Source organism: Oncorhynchus mykiss, chromosome 15, assembly GCF_013265735.2.
Source record: "Oncorhynchus mykiss isolate Arlee chromosome 15, USDA_OmykA_1.1, whole genome shotgun sequence".
Lineage (NCBI taxonomy): Eukaryota > Metazoa > Chordata > Actinopteri > Salmoniformes > Salmonidae > Oncorhynchus > Oncorhynchus mykiss.
Window position 1 is genome coordinate 36,040,888 of NC_048579.1, and position 22,212 is coordinate 36,063,099.

Consider the following 22,212-nt stretch of genomic DNA (forward strand, 5'->3'; position numbering starts at 1 on the left):
AACTCACAGTGACCAAAAGTCAAGAGTCCTATTGATGAGACAAGTATATCAGTATGTAAGTACTATTTATAATCTCAAAATGTAGGTAGTCACCCCTCCACAGGCACGTCGTCTTCATGTTGGCTGATGGATGGCTCCACAGTCAGGATAACTTTATGCACCTCCCTCAGATGGCTGAAGTACACGCCCACGTAGCCAAAAGCCTTCTCACAGAACTCACAGCGAAGTGTCCGGCGTGGTCGGCCCTCTGAGTGGTGCAGCTTCATGTGAGTGCTGAGCGAGCCGGAATGGGCATAGGCCTTACGACACACTGGACAGACGTAAGGCCTACTGTTGGTGTGGCTGTTCATATGGCTCTGCAAGTGGTGTTTGAACTGGAAGCAGCGGCTGCAGGTGGGGCAGTGGTGGAGGGGCCGGCTACTACCCAGGTAGACCCTTTGAGAGGAACTACCCCCTCTCAGGTGAAGCGTGGTAGAGGCTGACTGGGGCTGGCGAGGACCAGGCTCCAGGGCCTTGGCAGAGAGTTGGTGCTGTACGAGGAGCTCTGGTTCCAGGCTGTCAGAGGAGGTGAGGGAGGGCAGGCTGACCAGCTGGGGAACAGTCTCCATCAGCAGCATGTGGTGAGGCTTGGGTCTGATGCTGCGGTACTTCTTAGAGATGTCCACCTCCCTCTGCTGCGAGATGACAGCCGAAGGAGAAGGCTTATCTGGAACCCTCCTCCGAAAGAACGACAAGGATCTCTTCTTCCTTGCCTCAAAGGCCAGAATATCCTCCATTGTCTTCCTCTTCCTCCCCCTCTTCTTGCCCGGTGGTTTCTGCATCTGAAGCGTTCCCAGCAGCGACAGGGTGCCAGTGGTCTTGGCCTGAGGCTGGCTCTGCAGCAGGGAGTTTGGCATGTGGTTCTGACAGAGGGCCTCGGCAGTCTCTGGGGTCTTGGACTGGGGATCAGAGGGATACGGGGTAAGGCCGGGCAAGCCAGGCTGGCTGGGGAAAGCCTTCTTGGGGGACATGGCGTTGAGGTTGAGTTTGGTGGCTGGTATGAGGGTGCTTTTTATGTTTGAGTAGGGCAGGATGGGCAACTTGCCTTTGGGTGGGGAGGGTATAATCTGGACAGCTTTGCTGAAGATGGCTGGAGAGAGGACAGTGATGCTGCTACTAGCTGGCTGTGGATGGGGCTGTTGGGCTACAGGCTTGGGTTGGCATGGCCTAATGCCAACCTTAATGTTGCTCTCTTCCTGTGGCAGTTTGACTGGGGACCTTTTAGTAAAACCACCAGATGGGTATTGGAGGTTCTGCAGCATGCTGGTGACGGGGCCCGGGCCGGGGGCAGGAGTAGACATGTGGTTGATGGTGGTGTCCACCACTGCTACTTGCTCCAGTGGAGATCCAGAGTAGAGCACAGCGTTGTCCGGGAGCAGGGCTGTGAGGGCTGAGATCTCAGAGGAGGCTGTGGAGTCGATCAGTATGACCTGTTTTGATGGCTCCTCCTTGGGTTCCGGCGATGACAACTTATTTTTTGACCTTTGTGGCCGGTTTGTCACTGCAGTGGGTGTGGCTAATTTGACCTTCTCCGGGGTGCTCTTGGCCCTCATTGGCTGGTATCTGGGGATGGGCAGCTTCAGGTTCTTCTGGATTGTCTGTTGCTGCGGCTGTTGTTGTTGCTGTGGAGATTGAGGGGATACGGAGGGCGGCAGGGCCACTAGAGAGAAGGTGCCCTCCTGTCCTGCCACCTGCATCAGGGCATAGTTCTGGGCCGGGACCAGGATGGATTTAGGGCTGACGGCTGTAGAGGCTGCCTCTGGGAGGGCAGAGGGGTGCTGGCAGGACAGGACGGCGGTCGGGGAGGGAACTACCGCTGCTGGGGCCTTGGGGGCGATGCTTCTGAACTGGAGGCTCTTCATCATCTAGCCTGGCATGGAGGTCTAGACCCAGACCTGTCTTAGTCTGTCAACAGAACAACAACAACAAGTGAAGTTCAAGAGCTATTCCCAACAACAACAAGGGCCGTTAAAGAAGTATTCCAACAAAACATTGTAGAAAGTTTTGGCCACAGACCCTACTGATTGCATGCCATCATCTGGCATAGAGGTTTACATTTGTTTGTCAATACAACAACAATACTGATCGAGATACCAACATATCCTGGCATATTTTTGGTCCCAGACCCCAACTATTATGTTCTTAGCAGGAGGGTTAACCTTAGTGTTCTTAATGGTGTTGTTACAAAGTGGTTAACAGTCTGAGATGTGAGACACAGGTAGCATCTGAAATGGCACCCTAATCCCTATACGGGTGCACTACATTTGACCAGGGCCCATTTGGGATGCATCCTGAGATGAAAGACAGACCGAGGCCGTCACTGACATGAACATTTCTAAAGCTTCCACAAGAAGACTACTATCCTGTGGTTCTTCCTGCACACACACACACACAAACATCCCCCCCACACGCACACTACCCCCAGGCACAGACAAAGTGCCCCCTTTGATTTGAGCCCATCGTGCAGCCTAGTTACCGCTGTGGCTCGGCGGGGTGCTCCCTGTACCCCCCTCCTCCCTCGTACCCCCTGTACTTCCTGGAAGGATCAGTCAGTAGAGCGTGAAAGCTGCCCAAGGGCAGGACAGACAGGAGCTTTACCACCACATCAAGAGGGGTTACCTCTGTGTGTGTGTATTACCTCTGTTAATCACTGCCCATTCTCTCTAGACCAGCAGTAGTAAAGCCTAGCTGTGGGGCTAAAACAGCCTTACTCACAAAGCCCCACATTCTGAAATCCTAATGCCCCATATCGACAAATGATATTTCACAGTACAACACCAGGGATTAGGCTTTAAAGTCAGCAGTTTACAGTCATTGTGGATGTCGAACATCGAAAAGCCTAGGAAGGGTTGAGTAAGGAGGAGTCCGGGTAAATGATTGACTACTTTATAAAAGGAGTAGAATGGTCATAAACTTCATCTGAGCTACTTTATCAACTCTAGTAGGCATGTGTAGGCCTATACTGAAGCTTAAAATAAATAAGCAAATATCCACATACATGTGTTTGAAAATAAAGATTACAGCAGAATTTTTCAAATGAGCGTGATTTTGACAGGATTTTAATATTTACATTTTTTTTTTTTTTTATCCGACTTTCAATACCAATACTAGTCTTATCGTGGGCCTGTGTCCAAGTTGTGTGCATGATACCTGTCAGATTCCGAAAAAAACACCAGGATCTAAATGTACATAAAAGGTAGCTACTCGCACATTGCTACACCTATCCAATCTAACAACTTTCAAAGGACTTAGGCTGAACCAATGCTTGCATTCATTTTAAAAATAGGGGAAAAGGATATAAACCCACATTGTTCAAAACCTGGAAGTATTTCAGTGTGAGAGCAGATAATTTATACAGTGTCCACACAGCATCTTAACTCCATACAACTGGAAATAATTCCCTCTCTGTTTGGACAGTTGATTCCAATTCAACTGTGAGTTTGGCCATTTGGCTGGGCATTCAATCAACAGAGGAGAGTACAGCGGTAGGATATCTAGAATGCTCCCAAGACTTGAAGGGGGCATGGATGGTGTGTGTGTGTGTGTGTGCGCGCATGTTTGGCACTGACAGGCTACCCAGGAGGTTCCTCCCATCAACTCAGAGTTTACAGTTGAACCCCAAGAGGGAAAGGGAGGGAAGAAAGAAAGGGAGGGAGCGTATTATGCAGCCGCGCTGAAGCCAAGCAGCCAACCACAGGCAGCGTTAGGCCGGCGTGTGGGGCTGCTGTCGGCTTAAGTCAGACTGATGACTTCTCACGGGAAAGACTGGGTGAGAACAAAGACAGAATGATGAGAGAAAAAACAAAAGAGTGAGAAAAATGAGTAGACACTAAGTGTCCAGTGGTCTGATCTGATGAGAATTGATAGCAGTGTAGCACTGCAGCTGGTGTGTTATAACTGAGGAGGAGTAGCTGCACCTATGCTCCTAGAGTGTGTCCCAAACGGCCCCCTAGTCCTTATATAGTGCACTACTTTTGACCAGAGCCCTATGGACCCTGGTCATAAGTAGCCATTTGAGACGCAGTCCTAGTCTCCAGAGGTGGTGTGCTGCTCCAGTAAAACACAACAGATAACCTCCCAGACTAGGGCTGCCACAGGAAGTACAGTGGTGGGGAAGGAGACAGAGAGAAGGACTGGAGTGGTGTTGAAGACTATAGCCTCAGGCTAGCTACATCCTGTCATCTAGTCAGAGTGTATTTAAACCACAAATTCCAGATCCAGATCAAAATCCTAGAACTGCCATCTCTCTCCTCTGCCTTCTATTTGTTGCTTTGCACCCTGCTCCTCGCGGCTTCAAAAAATACCAGCCCCCCCCACCCCTCTCCCTCCTCTGTCCATCATGTATCTCTCTCGTTCCTTCTCCTCCTCTGCCATTCTTCAGGCCCCTCCTCCTGCTTCCCTCTCTCTTGTTTAGGGATTCTCCTCTCAATGTGCGTTCCTACCTGCATAATGATGATGCCAACATCCCTCCCTCACTCCTCCCCCCTTTAGCCACATGTCGACCTGCTCTGGGGCGAGGGGCCTCGTTGTTGAGGCCCCAGTGTCAATCACATTATAGCTCCACAGCAGATGAAATAAAGAGAGCAAGCAAGAACAAAATAAATGAAAAGATAGGAAGAGATTGACAAAGAGAAAGGTAGTGAATGTGTAGTAAACCCCTGTAACCCATTGTCCTTTCTCCCAGTGTATGGTAGTCCAAGGGGGTAGTAATACAGTGGTGTATAAGGGGGTGGTGTATTTTGCATTGTGGGTGGTGGTATAGTAGCGTATTAGGGCACCCCAACACACCTGCGACTGATGATCATGATATAAGTACAGCAGGGAGCAGCAGCAGAGACACACAGGGTTGGCCCAGTGGCAAACTAGTAGGGTTAACTGGAGCGAGAGAGCATGATGAGAGAGGAGAACGGGTGAGAGGAGGAGGGGATAGGACGATTTCTGACTGCTCCTCCCAACCTGGACTCATATCAGACAGCTACATTGTTGTTGTTATTGGAGTAGAGAGCATTTTGATTGGCACAGACAAGGAGGAGAGCAACATTAATACAGGGCAGGCTAACGTCATATGACATAGGTATTAGCAGTGTGGCTCTAAACGTAAAACAAATATGGCAGAAATCAATTTCTTTGTATGTGATAATGTGTCTATACTGTTTCAATTAACCTCAATATACTAGTGTTGTATTTAATGAGTTTTCTACATGTACATCATATTCTCTGTCTTTTCCAGTAGAGACGTCTTCACCCAAGCCTCAAAGGAACAAAGACACTTAATCTGGTGCAGGCTTCAAACCGCCAGCCACTCTAATCTACAATGGTTCAGGGGTCAGGGATGGGCTGAGGACGGACGACGGGTTTCTCTGGCAGTATAGGGGGGAGGGGAGGGGGGGGGGTTAGAAATAGAGCGAGACCAGTAAACTATGGCTATGCCGTCCAAGCCAGGCCTTCCCAGCGTCAGCCAGAAGGCCAAGAGGTGAAAGGTGAGGTCTGGTGTTTACGTTAACAGTCAGGTCACCAGGGTTACGGTAGGTCTAGGGCATTGCTTTGGCCGGACCGGTGGGACAGTTCACGGACATATCCATCCGTGTGGAATGGAATGTGCTGAAGAGGCCGGATTGATCGGATGGATACAATCCAGCGGTCAATGGGTCATGCTGCAGCCAGACAGACATAGGCGATGTTCCAAATGGCACCCTTTTCCCTAAATAGTGCACTACTTTTGACCAGAGCCCTGGTCAAAATGTTGAGCACTATGAGCCCTGGTCAAAAGTAGTGCACTATTTAGGGAAAAGGGTGTCATTTGAGACACAGCCAGACAAAGAGAGCAGCCAGTAGCCCAAATAATTCACTGACCGACCGCTGATCTGATGTCTCCCTGATTGGTTTACATGTGGGAACTTAGGCCTATAATTGGTTGTAATGACAACCCAGTTAACGAACGGTCAAATCAAGTCCAATGTTGTGGTCTAGGAGCATTGGTCATGCACTGCCACTGTTGTGGCCTTTGTTCAGATTAAGGTTTGGGCCCTTAATTTGTCTGGCTCCAAACTGGTCATGGCTCTGTCCCACAAACAGTACAATATATTATGGAGAATGAAATGAATGTTGTTGTGAGTTGTGAGAATTCCATCTTCATCGATTTCTACAAGACAGCCGGTAAGCAGGGGCAGCATGTGCCGAGTGTCTCTGAGCAAGAGTGCTGACTTAGGATCAGTTTGGCCTTTTAGACCAAATCCTACTCTGAGATGGTTGATACAGCCCAGGGTTTCCGTCAGGAAAACTGGGTGCCGGATAACGTGACCGGGAAGATTTGAATTTACCGGACCAATATACCCAATTAGGTCGTCCACCCACGGTGCTCAGAATGACAGAAATCACATTTAGATTATGGTAATTAATCTTAACTAAACATTCAACTCCTGTATTGAAGCAGTCAATAAAACATCTGCCAAAATGAAATTTGCGCCACTCTAAACAGCACGCCTGAGGAGAGCGTTTCCATGTGAAGATTAAAATCTTTAGAAAAGTAGAAAGAGAGGGAATCTAAAGATGTGCCTTCAGCTTCTGGACGATGAAAGAAAGTTGATATGAAAACCAATAGAACAGGAGAGCTGGTTTCAATGGCATATGAGGAAGTCTTTATAAAATAATAGCCTCCACGTTTCTATGGTCGGATTTTGCCTAGGCTACTTTGAAGCAAGGTAAGACATGCCTCAATGTGAAGTAAAACATTCAGGTTTGAAACAATGTTTTCAAAATGCATACTGCTTTCAGTTCTCATTGCAAAGTGGTGGGTGATGCGCTGATAGCCTGCCTACCATTGCCCATGCACTTGAATGGCAAATGGGAGGCATTACCATTTGAGAGAGAAAAAAAAAATAGCTCTTTTTAATCCTGAAAATCAAACTGTTCAAAATGAGCTGAGAAGCTGAAGCAGCAGAGTGATAAAAAGTCTCTGTACGCTGTGCTTATGCGATAAATACAATTAACGATTCATGAAAATGCACACGCTCCAATTTAATGATTTTTTTGGATGCAAATTAACCTATAGAAGGATAAGCATGACGGGCAAACGTATTTCAATCAATGAATACAAATCATTATTTTGCAATGGGATTGATAGTCAAACGAAAACCCCGATACAGCCCAAGGTAGAGCTGTGCTTGTCTCGTCTCAGTCCGTGGAATAAAGAGAGAGGCTTCTTTTTCTTCTCAGGTTTTTTTGTAGTTAAAAATCCATCAAGAAACCTGGTGCTTCACATTGAGTTAGAACAGAAACTTCAAACAGCAGGACAGAGAGACAGACCCTATATAGCGCCGCCCCCCCCCCCCCCCCCCCCCCATATCAGACCTATGCCCCTTCTGCCCACCCCATGCTCCCCGCCCCTGGGGCAAGGAGCTCAACATGACAGCAGGACATATGCCCAGGCCGTGAGCAGAGCAACAGGCCCAATCCCCACTCTTACACCCGCCCAAGCCCCACCCTGCAACCTAAGAGGTGAGCAGAGCATCTGATACATACACCTACTGTGACGGTCCGGGCCGAAACCACACAAAAACAATACTAGACACTATGGAACACAAAGACGTTAACTAATTCTTCCTGGAATATACAATGTCAGAGGTCATCTGCCTTTGGCCTGAAGAGCAGGAACCCAGACTTCATCAAGAAATTGGAAATACACACATTGTCATCCTACAAGAAACCAGATATAAAAGGAGACGGACCCACTGGTTATCCTCTAGGTTACAGACAGCTGACAGTCCAATACACCAAACTACCAGGTGTAAAACAGGGAAGAGACTCAGAGGGTATGCTAATTTGGCACAGAGCAGACCTAACCCACTCTATTAAATTAGTCAACTTTACATCTGGCTAGAAATGAATTAGGAAATTATCTAAACAGAGAAAAATGTCCTCATGTGTGCTACATATATCCCCCCAATAGAATCTCCATACTTTAACGATAACAGCTTCTCCATCCTAGAGGGGGAGATCAACAATTTCCAGGCTCAGGGACATGTTAGGTCACCACAGACTAGTACAAGAACCAGTCACCCTCAGCACACAGGGGGACAAACACCTACATGGAGGTGACAGCATTCCCTCCTCCATATGCCCCCCAAGACACAACTACGACAACACAACCAACAAAAACGGGTCACAACTCCTGCAGCTCTGTCGGACGCTGGGTATGTATATAGTCAGGCTTCGAGGGGACTCCTATGGTAGGTACACCTATAGCTAATATCTTGGCAGTAGTAGTGTAGACTACTTTGTCACTGAAATCAACCCAGTCTCTTAAAGCGTTCAGTCAGTCCACTGACACCACTACTTGAACATAGCTATGCTCAATCGTGAGGCATCAAAGCCTAGACAAAAGGTTTCACTGTAATTGTGAAGGTGTAAACTTGGCAGTAGAAAACCTAAACAGTGTATTTGACCCTCTGAGATTCCATATCAAATCTAAGAAAATTAAAAACAATGACAATTGGTTTGATGAAAAATGCAAAAACATAAGAAAGAAATTGAGAAACCTATCCAAACAAAAACATATGATGAATCACTAAAGCAATACAGAAATAAACTACGGGAGAAAAAAAGGAACAGCACGTCAGAAATCAGCTCAATGTAATTGAAGAATCAATGAAATTGGAAAACTCTAAACAAACAACACAAAGAATTATCTATCCAAACCAGAGATGCATAAACCACTTCGCGGATCTTTTACAAATACATCTTATTTGTCACATACAGGTTTAGCAGATGTTATTGCGGGTATAGCAAAATGCTTATAAAAAACGTAATACTGCAAAGTTTCTTAAGAGCTAGAAGTACGGCAGCCCTCTCTGTCAGCGCCATTTCATCGTTTGGCTCTATAACAAACAGCATAAACATATAAATAAGCAAATACAAATCTTAGAATCAACTATTAAAGACTACCACAACCCACTGGATTCTCCAATTACATTGAATGAACTACAGGACAAAATACAAACCCTCCAACCCAAAAAGGCCTGTGGGGTTGATGGAATCACTAAATGAAATGATAAAATATACAGACCATAAATTCCAAATTGGCTATACTTAAACGTTTTAACATCATCCTCAGCTCTGGCATTTCCCCCAATATTTGGAACCAAGGTCTGATTACCCCAATCCACAAGAGTGGAGACAAATTTGACACGGCTGGAGGTGGAGGATGGAGGGGGGTCTGGAATGGAGTGCCGGGGGAGGGGAGAGTGGGAAGGGTGAGCACAGCAGCAGTCAGCCCAGTGGAGGCCAGGCCAACCTCCCCAAGGTCTTAGCCCAGATTAAAGGTCTGGATCTCTGCTAGATAAGGGCAGGATGCGGGGGCAAGCCTTCATAGCCAGCCATGTCCAGCGGGCATGTTCTCAGCCACCCCCCATAATCAAGGTACTCTCCTCAAGCTAACCAGGTCCACAGTCTCTGAGTGTGTGTGGTACTATGGCCTTGAATTATACTACAATCTGTATGGTACTGAATACGAGTGTACACTAGGTATCGGGCATCGACTGCAGTTCAGCATCATTGTGTCCAACAAATTACAGCAATAGGCTTTTTATATTATTTCTTCATGCACTTTGGCATAAAACTGATCTGACAGCACATGCCAGTTCATTATCAAAACACAGAGAGCTGCATAACACCTGACTATAACACTATCCTCCTAACTCCTTCTTACATACAAAAACTCAAACAGGAAGTACCAGTGACGCACTCAATACGTAAATGGTCCCATGAAACGGATGCTAAGCTACAGGACTGTTTTGCCAGCACAGACATTGAGGAGTTTACCACATCAGTCATCGGATTCATTAGTAAGTGAATCGACTACGTCATCCCGACCTGTTTGATAGCTTGTCGTCTCCCACAGTGACCACCATGGATTACAGGCAACAGCCTCACTGGGCTAAAGTCTTTAGCTTTCATGGAGTGGGACACTAATCCGGACACTTAAGAAATCCCACTTCGACATTCGACAAGCTAATAAGAAATCCTGCTACAACATCCAATGAGTCATCAAACAGTAAAAGCGCCAGTACAGGACTAGGAATCCTACTACGTCGGATGTGGCAGGGCTTGCAAACTATCACGGATTACAAAGCGAAACCCAGCCGCGAGCTGACCAATGACGCGAGCCAACCAGACAAACTAAATGCCTTCTATGTTCGCTTCGAAGGCAAGCAACATTGAGCCATGCATGAGAAAAACAGCAGTTCCGGACGACTGTGTGATCTCAATCTCTGCAGCTGATGTAAGATCTTTAAACAGGTGAACATTCACAAGGCTGCGGGGCCAGATACATTACAATGACGCTTAGTCAGAGGTTGCGCTAACCAGCTGGCAAGTGCCTTCACTTACATTTTCTCTCCCTGACCCTGTGTCTAATATCAACATGTTTCAAGCAAACCACCATAGTCCCTGTGCCCAAGAACACCAAGGTAGCCTGTCTAAATGACAATCGACCAGTAGGACTCACATCTGTAGCCATGAAATGCTTTGAAAGGTTGGTCATGCCGCACATCAACACAATCATCATCCCAGACACCCGGGACCCACTCCAATTCGCATACTGCGCCAACAGATCCACAGATGACGCAATCTCTATTGCGCTCCCTCTCCCACATGGATAAGAGGAACACCTATGTCAAAATGTTGTTCATTGACTAAAGCTCAGCGTTCAATACCATAGTGCCCTCGAAGCTCATCACTAAGCTCAGGAGCCTGGGACTGAACACCTCCCTCTGGAACTGGATCCTGGACTTCCTGATGGGCTGCCCCCAGGTGGTGAGAGTAGGCAACAGTGGAGGCTCTTCAGAGGAGCAAGGGGAGGACCATCCTACTCAGTGAATTTCATTTATTTTCATTTTTATGTTGAAACATTAAAAAAGTAATCATTTTTAGAGAAAACTATACTAAATATATTTGCGTCACAAAATAACTGATTAACACACATGGTCTTGCAATTAAAAGGTCTACAGTAGCCTCAACAGCAGGGTAGCACCATGGTGTAGTCGTAAGACAGCTATTTTCAATACAAAACCGAGGCGGCTCATGGTTGTCACCCCCTTCCATAGAGTTACACAGTAATTATGACTAGGGCTGTTGCGGTGACCATATTACTGCCACACCGACAGTCATGACCGCAGTAAAAATGTGACTGCCCGGCTCAAATCAGTCTTATGTAGCAACATTTTATATTTTTTACATTGGATAAAAGTAGAGGCTCAGAGCTACAAAATGGTATATCATACACTGCATTAGACCATTCTCCTTGTATGACTGGTGGAGGAGAGTCAGGCGTGTTCTACTGATGCTGAAAGACAAATTCCAGAAATACTTTAGCATTATTATACAATAGATGCGAAATGGCATTCTGAGATCACTACACACAGTTCATACACATAATGTTAGCTAGCTAGCTAGCCAGCCAGCCAGCCATCGAACATCAGCTGACTAGCTAACCCCAAGCTTTAACTAGTAATACAAAGTGATTGTTAACCAAATAGGTTCAATGTTAGCTAGCTAACATTACGATTAGGCTATAACTAGCAATGCGAATTGGCATTCTGAGAAAACATCACTAACGTTACACAAGTTAATGTTAGCTAGCAAGCCAGCCATCTAACCTCGGCTAATGTCAGCTAGCTAACAGCAAGCTTTAACTTGGGGTCTTTTGTTTAGACATGTGACGTTAACTAGCTAAAAAATTTAATATAATCCCAATCCATAAAGTAACGTTACTAGCTATTCAAACCAATTGTCATAGCTAGCTAAAGTAAACCAAATACCAAAACCAATGTTAGCTAGCAAGCCAGCCATCGAACTTCAGCTGGCTAGCTAACAGCAAGCTTTAACTAGCAATACTAACCAGACTATTTGTGATGTGAATTGAGTATATAGTATGCTTATTGGTCATAGAATGAATATAGTTAGTATGCCAAAAGTTCCTGGATGTCCTACTAAATTCGCCAAAATATGAAGTATACACGCAGTGGACACTATCTCCGTACTTTAGGGCCCATAATGCAATTCTTCAGGAAATGGGCATGGCTTCACATAGTTTCCAGATTTGAAGGAAATGACGGAAAATATGCAGTCGAAGTACAACGTGAGCGGATACAAATTCATTGCTTTAGCTAATTATCAAATTTTAAGAAAATATTGAGCAATGTAATAAAGTAATGACTTTCCAAATAAGTTACCTTACACGTTATACTGGCTGACAATTTGTTAGCTATGCTGTCCTTACAAACCACAGTGTATCATTACAGCAGTATGTACCGGTATGTCGTTAGCTAGCTAACTAACATTAGTTGGCTACTTACCCTATAGTTAATATACTGGCAAGTGTGATGTCTAACTAACTACCCAATGTTTATTGAACTTGATTATTCCTGTCATTCTCAGCTTAGCTGGACATTCGGGTGCTTTCGTAAATTCGCTATGGCCATCTAGGGCAGCAGGTAGCCTAGTGGTTAGAGCGTTGGGCCAGTAACCGAAAGGTTGGTGGATTGAATCCCTGAGCTGACAAGATCAAAATCTGTCGTTCTGCCCCTGAACAAGTCAGTTTAATCCACCGTTCCTAGGCTGCCATTGTAAATAAGAATGTGTTCTTATTTGTTATTTAACTGACTTGCCTAGTTAAATAAAGGTAAAATAAAATCTACTCCGATTTCAGAGCAATTTACAAGTGCTCAACACTGGCAGTAAATGTCAGCAAAAAAATTGTTGCCAGCAGCACAGTTCTAGTCACCAATGCTCTGGATAACATGGAAACTGACTAACCAGCTCTGCTAGGGCGAGTAAAAGTATCATAGTGGTCTCATTTGTGTCTGGAAGTAGCTAGCAAGCTAGCCAACATTAGCTTGGATGCTTGACTGCCGTTGTAAGGTCAGATCGCTCAAATCAACCCTACTCTTCAGTTCAAGCATCCAGTGTGCACTCAGAGTGAAACACTCAATTTATAAACAGACTATCTGACAATGCAATGAATTTACGAGTGCACTCTGGCACTCCAGATTAATTTAAACTTCTCTAGGATAGGGGGCAGCATTCGGAATTTTGGATGAAAAGCATGCCCAAATTCAACTGCCTGCTACTCATCCCTAGAAGATGAGATATGAATATTATTAGTATATTTGGATAGGAAACACTCTGAAGTTTCTAAAACTGTTTCAAGTATGTATGTGAGTATAACAGAACTTATTTAGCAGGCGAAACCCCGAGGACAAACCATTAAGATTGACCTAAAAAAAATAAAAAATAAAAAAACACTTTTCATTGGGAATCCAGATTTCTAAGGGACCTTCTTGCAGCTCCCATCGCTTCCACTGGATGTCAACAATCTTTAGAAATTGGTTGAGGTTATTCCTTTGTGTAATGAAGAAGTACGGCCATCTTGAACGAGGGTCACTTGAAGTGTACTGTTAGAGGCGCATGACCCAGAAAGCATGCTTCAGTTTGTTTTCTTCCTGTATTGAACACAGATCCCGCCTTCAATTTTATTGATTATTTGCGTTAAAAAAAATAAAAACAATTGTATTACAAGAGTAGTTTGAAATGTTTTGGCAAAGTTTACAGGTAACCTTTGAGATATTTTGTAGTCACGTTGGAGAAGTTGGAACCGGTGTTTTTCTGGATCAAACACGCCAAATAAATTGACATTTTGGATATATATTGACGGAATTAATCGAACAAAAGGGCCATTTGTGATGTTTATGGGACATATTGGAGTGCCAGCAAAAGAAGCTCGTCAAAGGTAAGGCATGAATTATATTTTTTATTTCTGCGTTTTGTGTCGCAGGGTTGAAATATGCTTTTCTCGCTTTGTTTACTGGGGTGCTATCCTCAGATAATAGCATCGTTTGCTTTCGTGAAAAGCCTTTTTGAAATCTGACATGTTGGCTGGATTCACAACAAGTGTAGCTTTAATTTGGTATCTTTGCATGTGTGATTTCATGAAAGTTAGATTTTTATAGTAATTTATTTGAATTTGGCACATTTTCACTGGCTTTTGCCAGGTGGGACGCTACCATCCCACCTATCCCAGAGAGGTTTTAAGAACACACCCAAAGTTGTAAAATGTCAAACTAGTAATGTGTTACAGTGAGGGAAAAAAGTATTTGATCCCCTGCTGATTTTGTACGTTTTCCCACCGACAAAGAAATGATCAGTCTATAATTTTAATGGTAGGTTTATTTGAACAGTGAGAGACAGAATAACACAAAAAAAAAACCCAGAAAAACACGTCAGAAATGTTATAAATTGATTTCAAAACTTGGTCAACTTCTTCCGTGACAACAACACTGTCAGAGAGAGTCAACATGTCACGATCGTCCTCCAGAAATTCTTCCCACTGATCTTTGTCGATAGCACCTGATAAATTCAGGGCAGCAATTTTATTGAGAGTAGTAGCAACATATTTGCAGTTCTCCATGGCTAACGTTATATCTTTCTAAAAAAATCCTTTCTATGGCAGTTATCTACGCATATCGAGCAGCTCATTTTATAGACACAAGATGCTACACCGCAGACCAATCTGAAACTCATCTCTCGGCATTTTCTCAGCCAATCATGGCTAGCGGGAAAGTTCCTTCCTTTTTCGTTGGCTAAACCTCGTAATTTAACAACTTTACTCATATTTAGAGATGGCATAAAAGTTTGTTATTAAGGCACATGAAAGTTCTGCGAAGGCATTTTTGCAACAAACAAAAACACATTTTGATCAAAACTTTTTTTTTCTTTCGTTCAAACGACTCTCCTGTGAAGTTGTGACTTGAGACATATGCCTAGTTTCCTGAATCGGGTCACAAATGTGATGTGACCGTTGAGTCACGGTAATCCCGTTATACACTCTGGATATGCTTTGGAAGTACCCAACTTGCTAACTACCATCAGGACCTAATGGCCTTGTACTCTATTGGCTCTATTGCCCCTCTAACCACTCTGAGGTCAATGCAAATGCAGTCAAAAATCAGACAATTGTTTTATCATCAAAACAGTATCATACTTTCAAAACCCACCTCACTGTGATGATCAATTTGAAGAAAGAAGTTCTACAGCAGGTTGAAACTTTCTAAGGTGCTTTCTAAGGTGACGATTAATTCAGAATACCCATATGCATATTAGAGCTTATGCATATGAGCCCAAGCCTGAAAGAAAAACCTGAATTAATTACCGCATATTACACAAGAAAAACATAAAACAGAACTGATTTAAGATGTATTTGGTACAAAATTGGTCTAGCCTTCACTCCAAAATTAAACCAATTCTAGAAATCACCTTTGAGTGTGGACTGTATTATTATTAGTGATGCACCGATATTACATTTTTGGCCGATACTGATATCCGATATTTCCCTTCCCATTTTTTGCTGCCTTTCAACCTTTTCACATGTACCAACACAGGGGTGTGATCATTCTAGTGGTCCCTGTAGCGTACGATCAAACTGGTGTGATTACAACCCTTACTTAGAACGTCCAGTTTCGAATGACGCAACAATCAGCATTTGAGCTGGGCACAGAGTTTTTTCAGAAATATTTTGCACAAACACAGTCCTTCAAGTTATGTCCAGAATGTGAGTAGTTTCTTTTTTGGATGCAATCAAATGTTCAGACATTCACAGAAGTACCTACAGCATAACACAATCATCCAAACCCAGAAAAATGTAGGCTATATTTTAGAGGTCGACCGATTATGATTTTTCAACGCCGATACCGATTATTGGGAGGACCAAAATATACCGATACCGATTAATCGGCCGATTAAAAAATAATTTCAATTACAACAATACTGAATGAACACTTATTTTAACTTAATATAATACATCAATAAAATCAATTTAGCCTCAAATAAATAATGAAACACGTTCAATTTGGTTTAAATAATGCAAAAACAAAGTGTTGGAGAAGAAAGTAAAAGTGCAATATGTGCTATGTAAGAAAGCTAACGTTTCAGTTCCTTGCTCAGAACATGAGAACATATGAAAGCTGGTGGTTCCTTTTAACACGAGTCTTCAATATTCCCAGGTAAGAAGTTTTAGGTTGTAGTTATTATAGGAATTATAGGACTATTTCCCTCTATACCATTTGTATTTCATTAACCTTTGACTATTGGATGTTCTTATTGGCACTTTAGTATTGCCAGTGTAACAGTATAGCTTCCGTCCCTCTCCTCACTCGTCCCTGGGCTCGAACCAGCAACACAACGACAACAGTCACCATCGAAGCAGCGTTACTCACGCAGAGCAAGGGAAGCAACCACCCCAAGGCTCAGAGCGAGTGAAGTTTGAAATGCTATTAGCGCACGCTAACTAGCTAGCCATTTCACTTTGGTTACAGCAGCCTCATCTCGGGAGTTGATAGGCTTGAAGTCAAACAGCGCAATGCTTGACGCACAACGAAGAGCTGCTGGCAAAACGCACGAAAGTGCAGTTTGAATGAATGTTTACGCGCCTGCTTCTGCCTACCACCACTCGGTCAGATACTTGTATGCTCAGTCAGATTATATGCAACGCAGGACACGCTAGATAATATCATCAACCATGTGTAGTTAACTAGTGATTATGATTGATTGTTTTTTATAAGATAAGTTTAATGCTAGCTAGCAACTTACCTTGGCTTACTGCATTTGCGTAACAGGCAGTCAGTCGCCTTGTGGAGTGCAACGAGAGAGAGGCAGGTCGTTATTGCGTTGGACTAGTTAACTGTAAGGGTGCAAGATTGGATCCCCCGAGCGGACAAGGTGAAAATCTGTCGTTCTGCCCCTGAACTAGGCAGTTAACCCACCGTTCCTAGGCCGTCATTGAATATAAGAATGTGTAAAACCCTCTTGGAACTCTAGGGGCGGTATTTCATTTTTGGATAAAAAAACGTTCCCGTTTTAAGCGCGATATTTTGTCACGACAAGATGCTCGACTATGCATATAAGTGACAGCTTTGGATAGAAAACACTAACTTTTCCAAAACTGCAAAGATATATTCTGTGAGTGCCACAGAACTGATGCTACAGGCGAAACCAAGATGAAATTTCAATCAGGAAGTGACGCATTTTTTTAAACCGCCTCATGGCAATGACTCCTTATATGGCTGTGGAGGAGCTAGGAGTCAGCTTACATTTTCCACGTTTTCCCCAAGGTGTCTGCAGCATTGTGACGTATTTGTAGGCATATCATTGGAAGATTGACCATAAGTTACTACTTCTACCAGGTGGTCGCTTGGTGTCCTCCGTCGCAATTATTGCGTAATCTCCAGCTGCAGTATTTTTCCGTTTGACTCTGATGAGAAACCGAATGCCACGAATGATTTTTCATCTAATAGAATTGTGAAAAACACCTTGAGGATTGATTCTAAACAACGTTTGCCATGTTTCTGTCGATATTATGGAGCTAATTTGGAAAAAGTTTGGCGTTGTAAGTGACTGCATTTTCCGGTCTTTTTCTTAGCCAAACGTGATAAACAAAACGGAGCTATTTTTCTTACACAAATAATATTTTTGGACAAAATGAACATTTGCTATCTAACAGAGTCTCGTCATTGAAAACATCTGAAGTTCTTCAAAGGTAAATTATTTTATTTGAATGGTTCTTGTTTTTGTGAAAATGTTGCCTGCTGAATGCTAGGCTTAATGCTATGCTAGGCTATCAATACTCTTACACAAATGCTTGTGTAGCTGGTTGAAAAGCATATTTTGAAAATCTGAGATGACAGTGTTGTTAACAAAAGGCTAAGCTTGTGTTTCAATATATTTATTTCATTTCAATTGCGATTTTCATGAATAGGAAACGTTGCGTTATGGTAATGAGCTTGAGGCTATGATTACGCTCCCAGATATGGGTTTGGAGTCGCAAGAAGTTCTGACTTGCCTAGTTAAATAAAAGGTATAAAATGTTTTTTTTTTTTAAATTGGCAAATCAGTGCCCAAAAATACCTCTAGTTTACCCAAAAGACGAGTGAACCATTCTTCACCTCATTATAACATTTTTGGTCTGGCAAATTACATGACACCCAGAATGCATTGTATAATGTCAACAAACATGGCGCCACACATAGCTGGAAAATTGCTTAGTTATTATAAATCAGTACAACCTTAAAAAAAAAAGTATTTTACACACATCATAGGTGTCCATTACAATATATTAATGAATTGGAATGCATTATTTGTCACCAGTAATTGAAAACGTGAATAAAACTTAAATACATTATCCAACACATAAATATACTGTATCACCTACAGCAGAAACAACACGATATACAGAAAACAAGGAACTTACTGTGATAGGAACACACACGTCCAAAGTTATTATTTGTAAGGAAAACAACAAATAAGGCAAAGCGAGTGCCAGCAAGAAAATGTTCCAATTCTTGCAAGACTGCGCAAATATATGCATACTTGATTTGCGCAAACATGAGTGAAGTGCGGTGGGTTTTCCTGGAAGAGAGACATTTATCCGGCTCAGTAAAGCCTCAAAACAAATTGTCTGCAACACTGAAATCTACTACTTATATGTGAATTAATGAGGTGGAACACACCTCAATTCAAACTGCTAGAAAATACAACTTGTTAGAAAATAATTTGAAATTGACAAGTTGAACCACAGCCTATAGACAATTAGCAGCCAGCGCGTGTTAACTGTCTTGTTGGGTAATATTCACATTTTGGAACAGTGAATGCATTTTGACATCACATGCATAAAACAACTCACACTGGGGCGACCGTTGAAGATATTTGGAACTCACACGTGAAAAGGTTAAGCATTCTAGTACAGTTAAATAGCTGAAACACAAACACAAAAGTAATTTTGTTGGCATTTACGCATGTCCCCGTTACCGATAAAACAATCCAAACCTATTTCTTTCACTTACTTGCTGTGCTGTTTCGTTGTTAATTTGTTGAGTAGTTTCATTCTCAAACAGGATTTTATCATAAACTCAGCAAAAAAAAGAAACGTCCTCTCACTGTTTTCAGCAAACTTAACATGTGTAAATATTTGTATGAACATAAGATTCAACAACAGACATAAACTGAACAAGTTCCACAGACGTGACTAACAGGGTTAAAATCAAAAGTAACAGTCAGTATCTGGTGTGGCCACCAGCTGCATTAAGTACTGCAGTGCATCTCCTCCTCATGGACAGTTCTTGCTCCTCATTTGCCAGTTCTTGCTGTGAGATGTTACCCCACTCTTCCACCAAGGCACCTGCAAGTTCCCGGACATTTCTGGGGGGAATGGCCCGAGCGCTCACACTCCGATCCAACAGGTCCCAGACGTGCTCAATGGGATTGAGATCCAGGCTCTTCGCTGGCCATGGCAGAACACTGACATTCCTGTCTTGCAGGAAATCACGCACAGAACGAGCAGTATGGCTGGTGGCATTGTCATGCTGGAGGGTCATGTCAGGATGAGCCTGCAGGAAGGGTACCACATGAGGGAGGATGATGTCTTCCCTGTAACGCACAGCGTTGATTGCCTGCAATGACAACAAGCTCAGTCCGATGATGCTGTGACACACCGCCCCAGACCATGACAGACCCTCCACCTCCAAATCGATCCCGTTCCAAAGTACAGGACTCAGTGTAACGCACATTCCTTCGACAATAAACGCAAATCCGACCATCACCCCCTGGTGAGACAAAACCGCACCTCGTCAGTGAAGAGCACTTTTTGCCAGTCCTGTCTGGTCCCACGACGGTGGGTTTGTGCCCATTTGCGACGTTGTTTCCGGTGATGTCTTGTGAGGACCTGCCTTACAACAGGCTTACAAGCCCTCAGACCAGCCTTTCTCAGCCTATTGCGGACAGTCTGAGCACTGATGGAGGGATTGTGCGTTCCTGGTGTAACTCGGGCAGTTGTTGTTGCCATCCTGTACCCATCCCGCAGGTGTGATATTTAGATGTACTGATCCTGTGCAAGTGTTACACGTGGTCTGCCACTGCGAGGACAATCAGCTGTCTGTCCTGTCTCCCTGTAGCGCTGTCTTAGCTTACAGTACGAACATGGGCATTTATTGGCACATTCACGCAGATGAGCAGGGACCCTGGGAATCTTTCTTTTGGTGATTTTCAGAGTCAGTAGAAAGGCCTCTTTCGTGTCCTAAGTTTTCATAACTGTGACCTTAATTGCCCACCGTCTGTAAGCTGTTAGTGTCTGAACGACTGTTCCACAGCTGCATGTTCATTAATTGTTCATGGTTCATTGAACAAGCATGGGAAACAGTGTTTAAACCCTTTACAATGAAGATCTGTGAAGTTATTGGAGTTTTACAAATTATCTTTGAAAGACAGGGTCCTGAAAAAGGGACGTTTATTTTTTTCCCCCTGAGTTTACATGTCAAGCAGTGAAGTTTCAGCTGTCTGTCACGCGTCCTCTTCGTCGGTGCACACTGTCACTGTGTCTGTTTTCATCTTGTCCAGCTGTGTATGTAACATTTTACGTAAACCCTGTTTTTTCTCTGCATCGAAGTAGAGGTCCTTGTACCTAGCATTGAGCATGGTGGTGACACAGCAAAGAGGCTCAGAGAGAATGCCACCGAATCGCTTGTTCACAGCCTCTAGTGCAAGTTAACCCCACGGTCTGTGTCGGCAGTTTTGTTGAGCAAGCGTTTCAATACCATGACAGAGGGTATCATGTCTGCTGCAGACGCAGTTGATGAGCTTATTTCAAGTCAGTTGTTCGAATGGAGCTAGGAGTGTGTTCATGTTTCCAAGTTTAAAACATGTTCTCAAATGCCATTGAAATGGTAGCAGCAGTATGAGAACCAGCACATTCTTGAGCATGCAATACGGCTTTCCTCAGTACAAAATCCTCGTCGACCCACTGTGCTGTCAGACTCAGAATGCTCATGGGGCGGACATCACTTGTCCAAATGTCAGTCGTGAAGCAAATAGCAGTGACGCCCATAGCAAGTAGCCAATGGATGTGCTTTTCAACAAAACTGTGTAACTCTAGTAGGGCAACATCTGAAAAATAGCACCTACTTGGTAGTGTGTACCAGGGCTTGAGGTGCTCGAGCAGTCGGCGAAAGCCAACATCATCCACGACAGAGAACGGTTGATTGTCAAGGGCAATGCATTCCATTATCTTGGCGTTAATGGATTTCGCCTTTGAGAAATGTTCTTACTCTTTCAAATGACTGCTCGACTTGAACTTGTTTCGTTGCTGGAAGTGTGCGCTTAGTTTTTTTCTGCTTTTGTTCTAAGTAGTCGCTGAATGTCTGGGGGTGATGCACTTTCAAATGAGCAATTAGGTTTGTGGTATTGAAAGACTTCACCTTCTCCCCTCTGGGAATAATAGCAGCACAAATGTTGCATATGGCCTTTTGGTTATCTTCCTTTGAAACTTGAAAACAGATCCACACAGCAGATATTGTGGGCTAGGTTAGGAATGCTATGAAGCGCAGTATTTTTTGTTGCGCCATTACGTCATATAGGTATGCATATCAGCTTTGACATCGGTTTTGCACATCGGCGTTAAACTAGACAGACATCGGGCCAATGCTGATGTTGGCATTTTTAGCTAATAGCGTCCGAATCTGATATGCTTACCGATATATGGTGCATCTCTAATTATTATACATACTGGATGGATTGGTTACCTTATGCTATACTACAAAATGTATATCCATGAGTCCAGGATATAATGTATAGCCCTAGGCCAAGGGGGGGGGGGGGGCAAAGTATGATACTTTCTTTTTTACTCCTTTATTTCATGATATCCAATTGGTAGTTACAGTCTTGTCCCATCACTGGCCGAGAGTCATGCGCCCGGCCCACCACAGGAGTCACTAGAGTGCGATGGGACAAGGAAATCTCGGCCTGCCAAACCCTCTCCTAACCCAGACAACGCCGAGCCAATTGTGCACCACCTAATGGGTCTCCCAGTCACGGCCCGCTGTTACATAGCCTGGGATCGAACCCGGGTCTGTAGTGATGCCTCAAGCACTGCCTTAAACCACTGTGCCACTCGGGAGGCCCCGCAAATTGATGTTAACAAACAATTGGTCCCCCAAACAATTCGGCCCTCCGTTGAATTTCAAAATCCTGATGTGGCCCTTGAGCCAAAATGTTTGCCCACCCCTGCCCTAGGCGATGCTTTTGGTTCATTGATTGTGCAGTTAGCCTACAATTAGTGAATTTGTATTTAATTTT

General features: G+C 43.9%; 1 protein-coding gene across 6 annotated transcripts in view; it reads right to left on the reverse strand.

Moving 5' to 3' along the window:
- LOC110490023 (zinc finger protein 438) overlaps positions 1-22,212 on the reverse strand; it is a 103,550-nt gene that overhangs the window by 2,110 nt on the left and 79,228 nt on the right. For 5 of the 6 annotated variants that reach the window (XM_036944310.1, XM_021563107.2, XM_021563106.2 and 2 more), the window contains one exon: positions 94-1,944. In XM_036944310.1, coding sequence (XP_036800205.1) covers positions 94-1,904 — 1,811 coding nt within the window. In that variant the 5' untranslated portion in view covers positions 1,905-1,944. Of the gene's footprint in view, positions 1-93; positions 1,945-15,089; positions 15,219-22,212 lie in introns of all 6 variants that reach the window. The other variant, XM_036944309.1, reaches the window with a different exon arrangement.